Source organism: Anneissia japonica, unplaced genomic scaffold (assembly GCF_011630105.1).
Source record: "Anneissia japonica isolate Jap-2015-1 unplaced genomic scaffold, ASM1163010v1 scaffold288111_len316891_cov189, whole genome shotgun sequence".
In the NCBI taxonomy this organism is placed as follows: Eukaryota; Metazoa; Echinodermata; class Crinoidea; order Comatulida; family Comatulidae; genus Anneissia; species Anneissia japonica.
The window spans coordinates 62,369-76,092 of NW_022727056.1; the positions used below are offsets into that span (position 1 = coordinate 62,369).

General features: G+C 36.3%; 1 protein-coding gene across 3 annotated transcripts in view; it reads right to left on the reverse strand.

The window, feature by feature from the left end:
- The window catches only part of LOC117113386 (tyrosine-protein phosphatase non-receptor type 13-like), a 48,111-nt gene that overhangs the window by 14,386 nt on the left and 20,001 nt on the right, over positions 1-13,724 (reverse strand). For all 3 annotated transcript variants that reach the window (XM_033256691.1, XM_033256693.1, XM_033256692.1), the window contains exons 20-32: positions 12,855-13,498; positions 12,562-12,655; positions 11,842-12,033; positions 10,783-11,658; positions 10,089-10,300; positions 9,593-9,685; positions 9,025-9,243; positions 8,732-8,887; positions 7,626-8,065; positions 6,676-6,925; positions 5,567-6,019; positions 4,394-4,591; positions 150-317 (exon numbers count right to left, since the gene is read on the reverse strand). In XM_033256691.1, coding sequence (XP_033112582.1) covers positions 150-317; positions 4,394-4,591; positions 5,567-6,019; positions 6,676-6,925; positions 7,626-8,065; positions 8,732-8,887; positions 9,025-9,243; positions 9,593-9,685; positions 10,089-10,300; positions 10,783-11,658; positions 11,842-12,033; positions 12,562-12,655; positions 12,855-13,498 — 3,995 coding nt within the window. The remainder of the gene's footprint in view (positions 1-149; positions 318-4,393; positions 4,592-5,566; positions 6,020-6,675; positions 6,926-7,625; positions 8,066-8,731; positions 8,888-9,024; positions 9,244-9,592; positions 9,686-10,088; positions 10,301-10,782; positions 11,659-11,841; positions 12,034-12,561; positions 12,656-12,854; positions 13,499-13,724) is intronic.

A 13,724-nucleotide genomic window follows, 5' to 3' on the forward strand; every position in this document is an offset into this window, starting at 1 on the left:
CAATAAACTTTAAAGTTGAAGAAATCATTTAAACTATTATATACACCAGGCAGTACTACTTATCAGAAAAAATTCCATAATGATGTAAATATTGGTGTTTGCAACTTGCAGTATTATATTGTTACATGTGGAAATAAAGTAACGATTACCTGTAGTAATTTATCTCCAATTCGTAACCTTCCATCATTTGCTGCTACTCCACCTGGTGTGATAGTCTTGATAAAAACACTTGTCTTACCTCCTTTTTCTCCCCCTATCAAGCTGAACCCAAGACCACCACTTGCTGGCTTTTCAAACTCAATTCGAATGACACCACCCTAGGGATGATAAATAAAAATACTTAAGGATTTAGTTTCATATGTATTATGCAAGTTTTACTTGCGAAACATTAAGTCTTTCTAAGTTGAGCAATGTGTAAAAATTATCTTTCACAACTGAAGTACCTCTGGCCGGTCCAAGAGCGTCATAACTTCCTGCTAAACTGGGGCAATCCAGCAAAAAATATACTAAAAAACGACTACTTAAGTATTACTCATTGCAAAGTGTGTACAATGTTAATGTTTCAATGTCAAACTAATATCTATTGCCTCACTGCTCCTCTATTTACCACCCAGTTTTTATAATTATATTTTAGATAAAATCTGAAAAACCCTCAAATATCCAATTAAACCATATGAATTGCTCATTTCAGAGGATCAAATAAGCTACTAGTATCAACTGACTCACAAATCAAAATACTTGTCTGATTTGATCTAGACTTATACTACAAAAATGGCAATAGTCTATATATATATATATACGCATCTGTTGATTGGCAAGAAAAATAATTTCTTCATATTTTTATTTTTTTATTTTTTTTTCATTCTTTAATTTTATTGTTTTTGTAAACATAGTCTATCTTTATTGAAATGTATTTTTTTAGGGAGCAGCTGACATGAAAGAGTTATATTGAATCATTTGCTTAAGCTGCCCCAACCATTTTTTAGTATTTATGTGGTTGAATAAATAAACAAAATGAAACCAACTGAAGGCAAGTAACACAACTGAAAGCAAGTAATTAATAGTTCATTTTGTTTTTACATGGATTAGATCAACACACATATATCTTGCATTCTCTAGTTTGACATCTAAACATCATTTTGTTGCTCTTTAACCTATCTCGTGACAGTATTATTTGTTTAACATGAATACAAAATCAAGGCAGTCAGACGTCTTGCAAGTCTATATACTCCTTGGTGATACCCAACAGAACCGATTTTTGTGAGACAATTAACATCTTGACAAGATTTGATTGATAGATAAGCCGACTTATCAGCGAGCGTCATTTAGTCACGTGATCAAAAACTTTTTCTCGAACATTTTAATTTCCTTAGACAGCTGGTTGTCAACGCGAAACATACGTGAGCCTAGGTCTAGATGTCTACGCTTTGTTAAAGATACCCAGATTTACAGTGCAGAGCAGTGCGCATCAGTGATTTGGCCTTTGCCGACAACGAGGTTGACTGAATGCGGCTTTTCCCTCTTCCTTTGGGAGCGAAATACAGAGGCTTTTACAACAACTTCACATATTCATAGATTCACTATGAATATGATTCATCTGCATACCGCCTACCCTGAATTCTCTTTCTTAAAGAAGGTTGATAGTAAAGAAAATGTTCGCCAACTTGGTAAGTCTAGCCGCCATTGTCTAAGGTTTTCGTGACTTTGTGGGCAGGGCTTCGCATCTTTGTCGACATGTCAATTGATATTACAGTAGTAAAAACAAATACTATATTATTATAATACTGAATTTGCAGGAGAAAATGGTTCTTTTCCCGTAGGTTCTTGCTTGCTTGCGGGAGTGCAGGAGGCCGTCTCAATTTTCTGAAGGCTCCTCAATCTTGAGGGAGACTTGTGATCTCTGTACAAACATATTTTAAGAATCTAAACGACAGTCAAAGTATAATTATCTACTATCATACAAACCACATAAATTATGAATCCCACATATTTTTAGAGTTATATAACAAAGTATAACACTGTGATGTCACTAACCATACAATTGCCTCTATGGACTTTATGGTAATTAACGTTTAAGTTAATAATTAAGTTAGTAATTAAATTATAAGATAGTAAAATACATACTCCAACTTTATGGTAATTAACGTTTAAGTTAATAATTAAGTTAGTAATTAAATTATAAGATAGTATAATACATACTCCAACTTTATGGTAATTAATGTTTAAGTTAATAATTAAGTTAGTAATTAAATTATAAGATAGTATAATACACACTCCAAATATCGAAATGCATGCCATTGTGTCAGGATTCAATATTTCAACATTAATTATGTCATCATCATTCCTGATGATGACATAATAATGTCGAAATATTGCATCATTATTCCTGAAGATGACATAATTAATGTCGAAATATTGAATCCCGACACGATGGCGCGCATTTCGATACTTGGAGTATGTATTATACTATCTTATCTGAGATTATTCAGTGGACCTTTCGGTTTTAATTAAATTATAGTTTGTTATAAATTGTGATTTCGAAAGTCCTTTTAACAGCTCAAATAAAATATAATAATCACCGAAACTGGTCCTGTAATCCTTGGAATTTTGCATGGTGTGGTTTTTGACCAACGAGCTGTCGACATGGAAGCATCACTTGCCATGGCAACGTGACAGCTAGTCAGTGACACAGTTGTTTGGACAGAAACAGGAATTTTTTTCAAGAAAAAAAACAGTGTTTATAATGTTACTCGAATAGCTTTAAAATACATTCACAGAGATATCCAGCTCTTCTGAATCAGAATAAAACCGCAGAACAATTTCTATGCACTTTCGATTTGTGCAATTATATATGCTGTACAAATAATGAAAACTAAATGTTTAATAAGCATATATTAAGGGTGTACCATCAGCCGCTGCCAGAATCCAAAATGCTTAGAATGTTTGCAATAACAGATATCAAGAAAATCGAAAGTTCGCTCATATGCTTTTGACTCTTCAAAAGAACTACCTTATCCGCTGGTCATAAAGTCAATTTGTAATGGATATCCTAATTTTCAGAGCAATTTCAACGCTTATTGAAATATGTATCCTCAAACATAGTAAACAGCCAAGTCATCATAAAAAATAATATAATAGTTCAGAAATGATCACTCAACACCATCTTTTGTTCCTTAAAGTGACCTCAGAATAGTCTACTAAAGCTTTTTGTATTCCGTAACAGATATACATATGACCAAAAACTCCTGTGTAAATACAAACTCCTACACAATTAGCACGTCAGAGATTTTTCACTGCCATCAGGTTTTCACAGTCATGTGACGTTCATCCGCAATTTGATTTGTGACCGCTACAAGCTGCCTTTGAATACGCAATGTTTCTTAACTGCTACCCGTTTCCATTTCATCAGCTGGTTGGAGGCTTTTTAGCATGTTTGCCTGCTTTCGTGATTCACGGCCTAAGATAGCTGCAGCATGAATCACCCCATTTCCTTCCCCCACAGTGACTCACGCACACTTGAACACACTATGGCTAAAAATCCCCAACATCCTCTAAATTTGTTAGTGTATGCGCTATATGAGTCGCGTCACCTGCTTAAAGGTGTCTCGCTAGAGACACGTTGATCAACTAGTAAAGGTCACATAGAATATCAAAGATACGACGACTTCTCACTGACCTGAAGGACGTTATTAATGACAAATAGTGACAAACTGGATGATTCGGAACTGGAGGAAAACTTCTCTAACCATTGGTTCACTCAGCTAACAAGAGACCTTGTAAAAAACTCCTTCAAAGCATTGCAAGTACTTATAAAAATACAAATTTCACTATAAAATAAGTACTGTGACTTGAGTACTGAACTTATTATTCAACATTGACTATTCTTTAAAGCAGCCTACATTCACTCTAGGCCTGTTGCCACCTTGCATTTCCCACTCAACCTTTTCCCACCTCGCCTTTTACCACCCCATTTTTGCCAAATGGCAAATTTCATGTGACAAATACACATTTTTTGCATATATATGGGTGTGACATGATATCAGTGGTATATATAGGGGGAGGGATACACACCCCCTTCCAAAAAAAATTTGCACCCCCAGTTTTCCCCTGCCTTTATAAATGGTCAAGGCAAAACACTCAAGTAGTTCAAAATTACTTTATTTTTTGCGAGCTAACGCCCCTTACCTAGTAGGCGAGCCCCTACAATTCACTTTTACGCCCTCCCACCAGCTCTCCCCACCGCCACCCATTTTAAGATTCTTAGATAAACCATTGTATATCATCTTTTACATATATGGTCAAATCACACATACTAATAAATAAAAATAATATAGACTGAGCTTAAATATAGACATCCTTCAAACCGTGCAAACCATGACGTATTAATAATTACCTGACGAGAAGTTTCCTCCTGCTTACTAACATCCGTGTCAGTAGGAGATGGAGACCTAATTGCTAAGCGGGATGCCTCATTTACAGACAATACAGGTGATTTCACTGATGGTGACCAAGGTGTATGTTGGGCTGGTGAGACATCACCTGATGCATTCTCATCATTACTAAGTGGGGTTGAAGGTCGGTTTGCAATATCCTGAATTAAAAACAAATGAGAGAAACAGCAATGATTTATATATATATTAACACCAACAAGGGCTTTATAAATGAATAATTTTTAAATATTATTTTTATTAAAATTATTTTATAGTATTTAATTTTACCAGGGAGTACATATCAATTTAATGACCTCATTATTATACCATGATATGCTAATTTTTGTATGATTGAATTTCTTTGTAGAGTCTCTCACCTTCAGTTATTACACCTATTATTGGAACTTAAATCTTAATAATAAATTGAGCTTTTGAATCTGTCATGTAGAGCTCCATTGAAAATCAGTCTTAAGCATGTGGGCTTACCCTGGATAAATAGATGTAATAAACAAATAAGATATATAATTGTTAATGTTTAATCACTGCTAGGTTTTTTTCTTGTATTTGCAACTACGTAAGACACTGGATGAGACATTTCCTTTACGTAATTTATGTACGAGTCACCCACTAATGCACTAATTAAAATATCATCACACTAATCAATGATGTCACCCGAAAAATTAGACATTCTCAGAACGGCAATAATGAAGATATTTTAATCTAAGTCTCCCTTCCTTCCTTTCTTACAGATACACTGCTTGTGAAAGAAAATGAAATGAAATGAAAATAAATAAATAAATCAATCAATAAATCAATAAATCAAAAATAAAATAAACAAATTAAATAAATAAAATTAAATCTGGTACACATCAGATATCCAATTAAAACTTTTAGTGTACACTTATTAAGTACTTTTTTCTATGAAAGTGATGAATATTCTTTGTTTTTGTTGCATTGTAGCTTGAGGTTTTTGCAAATTCTAAATGTTGTGAAACAAAAACAGCAAAATAAAAAAAACTATCAGATACATAACTTACAGAAAAAAAGCACAAAATAGAGAGGGAGATAAAATAGTTCATTAGCACATCCTGGAAGATAGTGAATTAACATTAATTATGGGAGAAGTTTTTTCTTACCTTTTCAGAGAAACTAAATTTATGTTCATTATCAGCTGGGGAAAGTTTATCGTCTTCAGAGGCTGAGAAATCAAAGGCTGGAGACTGGAGTCTATCATCACTAGCAGCTGATATATTTGACAGTGTTCCTGGAGACTTTGGATCCTTCAGCTGATCAAATGAATTCTGGGATACAATGGGTGTTCTTTTTAATGTATTTTCACCCTCCGCTGGTGTGCTGGTATTGACAGCTGGCAATATAAGAGGAAGTGGGGACAGTGGATTATCTTTCATCAATTTCTTTGTATTTTCCTCTTCCTTCTCTTTTTCTTCAACGTCTTCTTTCTCTTCTTTTTGATGTGCCTTGCTGACGTCATCTGCCGGCTTGTTGGACTGAAATTCCTTTCGATTGGCTTCTATGGAAGCTAAGAGGTTATCTACATCTTTTAATTGGTCACCATCCGATGAGAAATCCTAAAAAGAAACATTTTAGCACACATAAGCAAATATTGTCTAAAAGAAAAGCTTACAATTTACATCTTTGAATAAAACAATTATATATCTAAGTGTAGCTGCTATAGAACAAAATAAAAAATGACAACAGCACTTTTAAGACGAACTTATAAATAAAAAATAAAATTTGTATGTACATAGCCTCCATGTACATATCCGGACAGATATGTACATGCTTCGTTGGATGGCATATGTCAGCCTAAAATACAGAAAATCGTAACCAGAACTGCTTGGCAGTTTCAACCTACCGACTATAAGCGATGCTATATAACACGGCCGCCTGAGATGGTATGGGCATGTTGACAAAATGAACAACGACAACTGGGTCAAAAAGTGTAGGGTGATGGAAATTAAGGGGACCAAAGGTAGAGGAAGGCCTAGGGAGACTTGAGAGCAAGTTGTGGCTAGTGATCTCCATAAGCTAAAGATAAGCCGTGCAACTACACGGAATAGAAATGACTGGAGGAAAGCTATCATGATGAACAGTCCAACCCATGCTAGCATGGATTAATTATGGACTTAAATTGATTTGATGAAATAAAACATAAAAATATTAAATTTACTAGCTAGCTTTCGGCCACACAGTAACTGTAACTGTATTTAATGAAACAACTTACTTCCCAATCGGAATCAGATGAAATATCACCAAGATCAATGTCTGATTCACTACGTAAATTATGTGTTCTGATTGGTTTCAAGTGATTATTATTCTCCAGTTTTCCTGACTTGTTCTTGCCTCCTGTTGAATTAAGGGCACTGTCCACATTTGTATTCTGCGAGACTTCTAATTTACTATGCTCGGACTCATCATCTACGTCAGATACAGGAGGTGTTACCTTTGGAATTTCTACAACTGGTTCTCCCTTTCTATTAAGCAAAATCACAAAGCATTGAAATTTAACAGAAAAATACTTAAAAAGAAAATCACAAATAAATTTTACACAATAAATTGTTGTCTCCAAGCTTCATAATGAGCCCGAGGTTATAGAACACTACACAGTTCCATTGAACCATGTCTGTAGAAAAGATCTTGAAAATGCCATACTTATTAAACACAAGGAAATGCAAGCATGTTATTGTTCGTTAACATTAAAAGTTAATATTGTATGCCAAAAAGTTCCTATTTACTAATTTAGAGTACATCCTAGGGTGCCTATGGCAACTGAAATTTAACCCTACACTAGGTGTTGAATTTGGAAATTCAACAGAGAGATGGTTCAACAGGGAGAGCAAGCTGCTTGAATAATTATAACCAGGGGGAAAAAAGGTCACCTGACACTGTGGCTAAAGAACAGCACTATGTGGCTTCCATTTATTAATCCCTGTCCAAACTATCAAATTTTATTTGACAAAACATGTGACATGCCTAAATATGGGCATGATGACATCACATCATGACCATATATAGGCACATCATGACTAAATATGGGCATACAACAGTTTTTTTCAAAGAAAATTTGATAATCTGGACAGAGCTTTATGCTTTAAAATACTCTACATTTCACATGAATAATATGCTTAATATGGTCTTGATTATATATGTGGCTGCTATGATTGTTAACTCTACCTTGTAAGTTGAAGCTTCACAACAGGTGCAGCAGCTTCTAGAGCCCTTCTGGCCTGCAATAAACCCAGACCAGACAAACTCTGCCCATTGATGTAGTGAACTTGATCCCCTGGTTGGATGGAACCTTCAAGGTCAGCAGGTAACCCTGGAATGACATCACTTATGAAAACACCTGGCCTACGACCCTTCAGGTCAAGCGTTAAGGATAGTCCTAAATGTCCAGCCGCATTGCGTTCCATCTCAATAACAGGAAGGTTGCTTGTGATACTGACGAGGCTGCTCGGTGGAGATGCAGGGTCAGATAAAGGACCGGTAATGGGTTCAGAGCTCACCTCTGATTTTTTGGGTCGAGACAATTTAATGTTGACCTCTTTCGGTGTCATCCGTAGGAAAGAAACAGCATCGAAGTGACTCATGACAGTGATATCTTGTCCATTTACCTACAATGATGAACATTAATATGCGAATCATTAAAATGAAATCAGAAGTGTTGTGAGCCTATTGAGATACCAGCATAAACTGATTAATGGCATGTTTCCTTTTGCAAAATGTCTGATTAAATATGTGAATATATAATTCTAGGGCTCTAAAAAAAAAAAAAAAAAAAAAAAAAAAAAAAAAACATGTGACAGCTAAATATGGTCATGATGACATCACATCATGCCCATATATAGGCACATCATGACTAAATATGGGCATGATGACATCACATCATGACTAAATATAGGCACATCATGACTATATATGGGCATACAACAGTTTTTTGTCGAAGAAAATTTGATAGTCTGGAGAGAGCTTAAAACAAACACTTAAAATATTTAATTTCTGAAATCAAAGCTTTGAGTGCATCAGATTTTCTTGGTTTTTCAGATGAAATACAACATTGTTCTCTCTGTAATAGCCATATTTGTGGCATGCAAAGACTAATGGGCATCTCAACTGTGCTTAGTTACTTTTCTAGCATTCTATCAAACCCATAATTACTGTTAACAAAAGTTTTAACCAGTTTCTGTCCTGCATATCCCTATTCCCAACCATTGTGGTAAAAGAAATCAATTGAGGTCTCAAAGAATTATCATTCATATTTTAATGAGTCGTTGACTCACCTCAAGGATCTTGTCTCCTTGTTGCATACGGCCATCAGATTTAGCTGGGTCGTCCACCACACCCTTGATGTAGCACCCTCCAGTCTTGGCGCCTCCAGACACAGTGAAGCCAAGCCCACCTCTTGCTGGTTTCACTAAGTTAACCTCAAAGATTTCCTTAAAATTCAACAACATAAAAAAAGTAACACTACATTAGAAGTGGAGGAAATGCCCTTAATTATACATTACAAACACATCTGCAAGTAGAGATTGTCAGTAGAGATTGTCAAGAGATGGAATGAAATCCAACTTACATTGTTGTCACTTTTTTTCTGATCTTCTAATGGAGATTTTGGTGGTGATGTTGATGGTGGAGTGGGTATTCTGGACTCATCATCATTATCATCACCATTGAGTTTAGTTGGTGAAGGGGAGCTAAATAGGCTGGTATTGTCTGCGGGACTTGGGTTCTGGGAAGGGGTTACTGGCCTAGGAGATATTGACAGATTAGCTTCCATTTCAGCCTGCTCAGCCTAAGAGAAAAAGTAGGGTTAGAAACTTGATTAGGATCATTAGGAGAATCAAATTCAAGCAAGATACAATGTATGTATATATTTATTTTTTTTTAAATTAAATTAATTTTTAAATATTTAATTATTAGTCTCTCTATAGCTCCATGAAACATGACTAGAACACTCTGCCAGGACATGGACAGGGTGCATGGTTGCCACTGAATCCAATGAAATGGAAAGAACCGTTGAATACGACATAAAGTAAAAATTGCTTCTAAACAAATATTAGATTGGATTATATAGCAATAATTTCAGTAACTTTTTGGTATTTCATTTGCATATTTCAATTGTACTGTTGAGATTTATTTACCTTCAATCGAATATTATCAAGTTCTTCCTCGTTTGGACGACACAATAGTAAGCTAACTGGGTTTGAAGCACTGCGTAAAACACCAACAGTTTCCTACAGAAATTAATGGATAGCAGAAATTTCAAAAAACAGAAATCTGAGAGACTAAAGCCTGGCCCTCACTACATAGCACGACGAATGCGAGTCCGCTCCTTGTAAGCGTTTGACGACGCGACACCTCCTGCTGATTATCAGTGGAATTCTGAACAGGTTGTCATTTAAAACGATTGATTGTACACGTCATGGCATTGCGTTCCTCATAGAATCGCGTCAGACACAGTGAGTGGCTGGCTTAAAGTGCAATACCTGCAGTGTACCACATAGATACGGTGATATTGATATAATGCTACAGTAGAGCTTCTAATTAGGGGACACCTTCGAGACCAAAGAAAAGTGTCTCCTTAATAGCGGTGTTCTAAAGAAAAGGTTCTCCTGTATAATGAAATAGGAAACTTACTGCATGTGTAAGGCCATGAACCACTGCCTGGTTGACCTTTAGTATGACATCATTTACTTCAATCATGTCACTCTCCGCTGCTGGTTGACCTGCGAAGATCCTTTTGATTCGAATCAACTGGATTATGGGATCCTCATGAGCATCTTTACCCCCTTGGATACTGAAGCCTAGACCCTGAGATCCCTTCAACAGCTCCACCTCAAATGTGTTGTCTGTAGGATATAAACAAAAGGTTAAGTAATGAAATAAATGGATCTGGGTTCAACATATTGAAGGGTTTTAGTTTAAAGTACTGCGAACTGAGGATTTTTTTTAATCATTATTTTAATCAATGCCAATCCCCATGCCTCATTTTCCACATTCAATTCGTAAAAGTGACCATGGAAAGGTGAGCATTTAACATGGTTTCTACCATTTTAACCATAGCCTTAAACACAATATAACAAATCAAATATTTAAAGTTATTGCTGTCAAGATAAATTAAGATGAACCTCAAAAATTATATTACAATATTCAAAAGACACACACAACTGAAAGAATTAAGTTTTTACAGATATATAGATGTTCTAACTACAAAAACTAAACAAATCACAGTACTGTACTTAAGCTATTTTAATAATTGAATTTAGTTGTTATTTTTAAGCTGCAGACAGACAGAATCTTGAATATATGAAACGATATAGTAAAACATTACCTGGTGTTACATATGGCAGATCTGGAAGATCTATGGTCACTCCTTGACCAATAACTGACCTCATGGTTCCGGTCAATGACATGTCGTTGAATGAGAAGTTACCGGTTCTGCTGAGAGTTGATGATGGTGAAAAGACCGAGTTATCTACCAGCAACGAGGGCTCTTCCATTACTGATGATGGGGGTGTATTGGACCACTCACTATCCACTGGACTTGATGGTGGGGATGTGAACACCAGCTCCGGCGCTGGGCTGCGAGGGGTGGTTTCCAGGGATGGATTTGGATGGACTGTGGACGGAATGACATTGTTTTGAGATGGTGAACTTATACGCTCCAGTAAGTCAGCCTCTTGGGTGCTAAGTGCTGGTGATACAACTTGACGACGGATATACGTCTCCTCGTCATTATCATCATCCATGGACAGGTCTTCTTCACTTTCTGCCTTATTAACATCTTCTTTTGAATTGTAACTTTGATCGTGTGACAAATCTGGCACATTAGAGTTCAAAGATAGAGCATCTCCAAAATCTTCTATCGTGGGTGTTTCTGTAGAGATGTGTGATTCAGAGTCTTCATCATCACCAACATCTCTTGCTGGAAGACCAAATGGTGTTGAATCTCTTGTGCCATAGTCAGAAGGTAGCACCATCTGGATGTCCTCACTGTCGCTAAATGCAGGTGATGACATCTCATCATGAGATAATGCAATCTGCGGCGACACAACTACAGAGTTGTTTGGAACTTTGGTAGTAGACTGATTTGCATTGTCAGACATCGGTGATGTGACACCAGATGACTGGTGAGGGTTTCTACCATCACCATCGTCATCATCAGTTTGATGATATGAACCAGAAGTGGCAGCAGCTTCTTCAAGACCTTTGGAATGCCAGAATGAAAAATATTAGTAACATTACAAATTGAATGTGAAGTGCTGTTCTTGATGATATGTCGGATGTTTTTCTATCCTTTTCTTTAAAATGCCTTGAGCACTATTGCAGTGGATATGTGCATTTTAATAAAAAATTACTACTTTTAAGCAGACAATTATTTAATACCAACCTTTTGCCACAGACGTCTCGTCGGCCATTTGAGGAAGTGTAGGTGTCGGAGGAAGGGCAGTGGCACCAGAAGGTGGGACACCTCGTTCAATTACCAGGCTGGTAACAGCTGGGGCTTTGCGCAAGGCTTCCACAGCCTGCTTATGAGTAACACTGGTCAATGGATCATCATTCACACTAATCACTCGATCACCTAAGGTTCAAAGGTAAATAGAAGATTTCAAGAATTGACAAAGGAGAGCTGTAAGTCATTACTTATTCAATTCTGCACACTGTCTACTAAAACGGTATTCATTATGTTTCTGTATTTTTGTTTCATATATAGTTTTTGTAATATAGTTAACATTAGCTATAATTTTGTGCTTTGAACTGTTTACTACATCGTCGCTTACATAAAGAACTAACACAATAAAAGTAGATTGTGTTAGTTTGTAAAAACAAAAAAGTGTGTTAAAATACGTGCTGCATACAAAATTACTTGACAACCGATACACACCTTTTTTGATGCTCTTTTTGCTGTGAATAACTGACTATGTTAGTTTGTGATGTGAGCGATGATATATTTGGTCGAATAAACACTGCTTGTCAACCAGTTTTTACCATTAATTATTTAATATTTCTTTTTAATGTTGTCTTTTTGATGATTAAATCTAATCTACTTTGAAGATAACGTGATACAAAGGCACTAATTCAATTTTCTATATCTTTGCCACCAACTTACCAACTTGAATCTGCCCAGTCTGGTCTGCAGCCCCTCCCTTTGTAATGGTCTTGATGTATATACCACCATGCTTCACACTAGTGTTAATGCCACCCTTAAAAATAAAAAGTAATATAAAACATAAAGATACACAGAATATTTTTCAAACTTATTTTATAAAAATTCAACAAGAATTTTGGCTAGTTTAATGTTAAAAGCCTAAAAATCAATTTTTAATTTTCATACAGAGTGCCCACCTGGAACTGTCAAAATTGAGGTGATAATTTATAAATAATTTCAAAATATTAACTTACAGTTACACTGATTCCAAGACTGTTGTTTATCTTCTTTAGCCTGACGGCAAACCTATCACCTGGATTGAGATCTTCTGGCAGAAGATCGTCACTGGTTTCTGAATCAACAGCCACAGCAGTACTTGTTGGTGTCCTCTGGCTGTCAACTGGTTCTTCTCTACTGAGCTCTTTCTCTGCAGATTGGAGTACTAAAGGTTTTCGACTACCAGGTGTTTTATCCGGGATCATATCCTCAAAGTCAGTATGCTCAGGTGTGGTGACATTGTCCCGATCGCTGCGGAACTCATCTTCCTCATCGCTTCCAAAATCAATATCATTCTGCGAGTCATCCTCACTGTTGATACCATCTGTATGATTTAAACCATTTGTGTTCGACTCATTGACATTCGGTACCGTCAATAAGTTACCGTTTGTCAATGGCCCGGGAGGTTGGTCGGACACACCTAGGTTGTACTGTGATCCAAAGCTTTCTGGTCGTCGTTTTGGTTTAACAGGAGGCAATTGCTTAGTATCGTGCAAGTCTACGAGCGGTTGCGTGTTAGTCTGCCTGGTGTTATCAATGGCAAGCGGTTTATGATTGTCAACAGTAGCATATGGCGATTCTTTGAAATGATCATTGGATGATTCAATGGCATGCATGAAATCTGTATATGGAAGTAAACAAATTTGATTGACGTGTAATGAAGCGTGTCCGAACAATGACAATGTAGAGAGCTGTGAAAATGGACATCGATAGATATAGGCCTCAAACTACAAACATATACCAGGGGCCGACTGTTCCATTAACTCTCGAGGGATGCTTTCACTTAATTGTCACTGTAGTCTATTAACAAAACCATCTAAGAAAGGTGACCCATGTAGGAAAGTTGA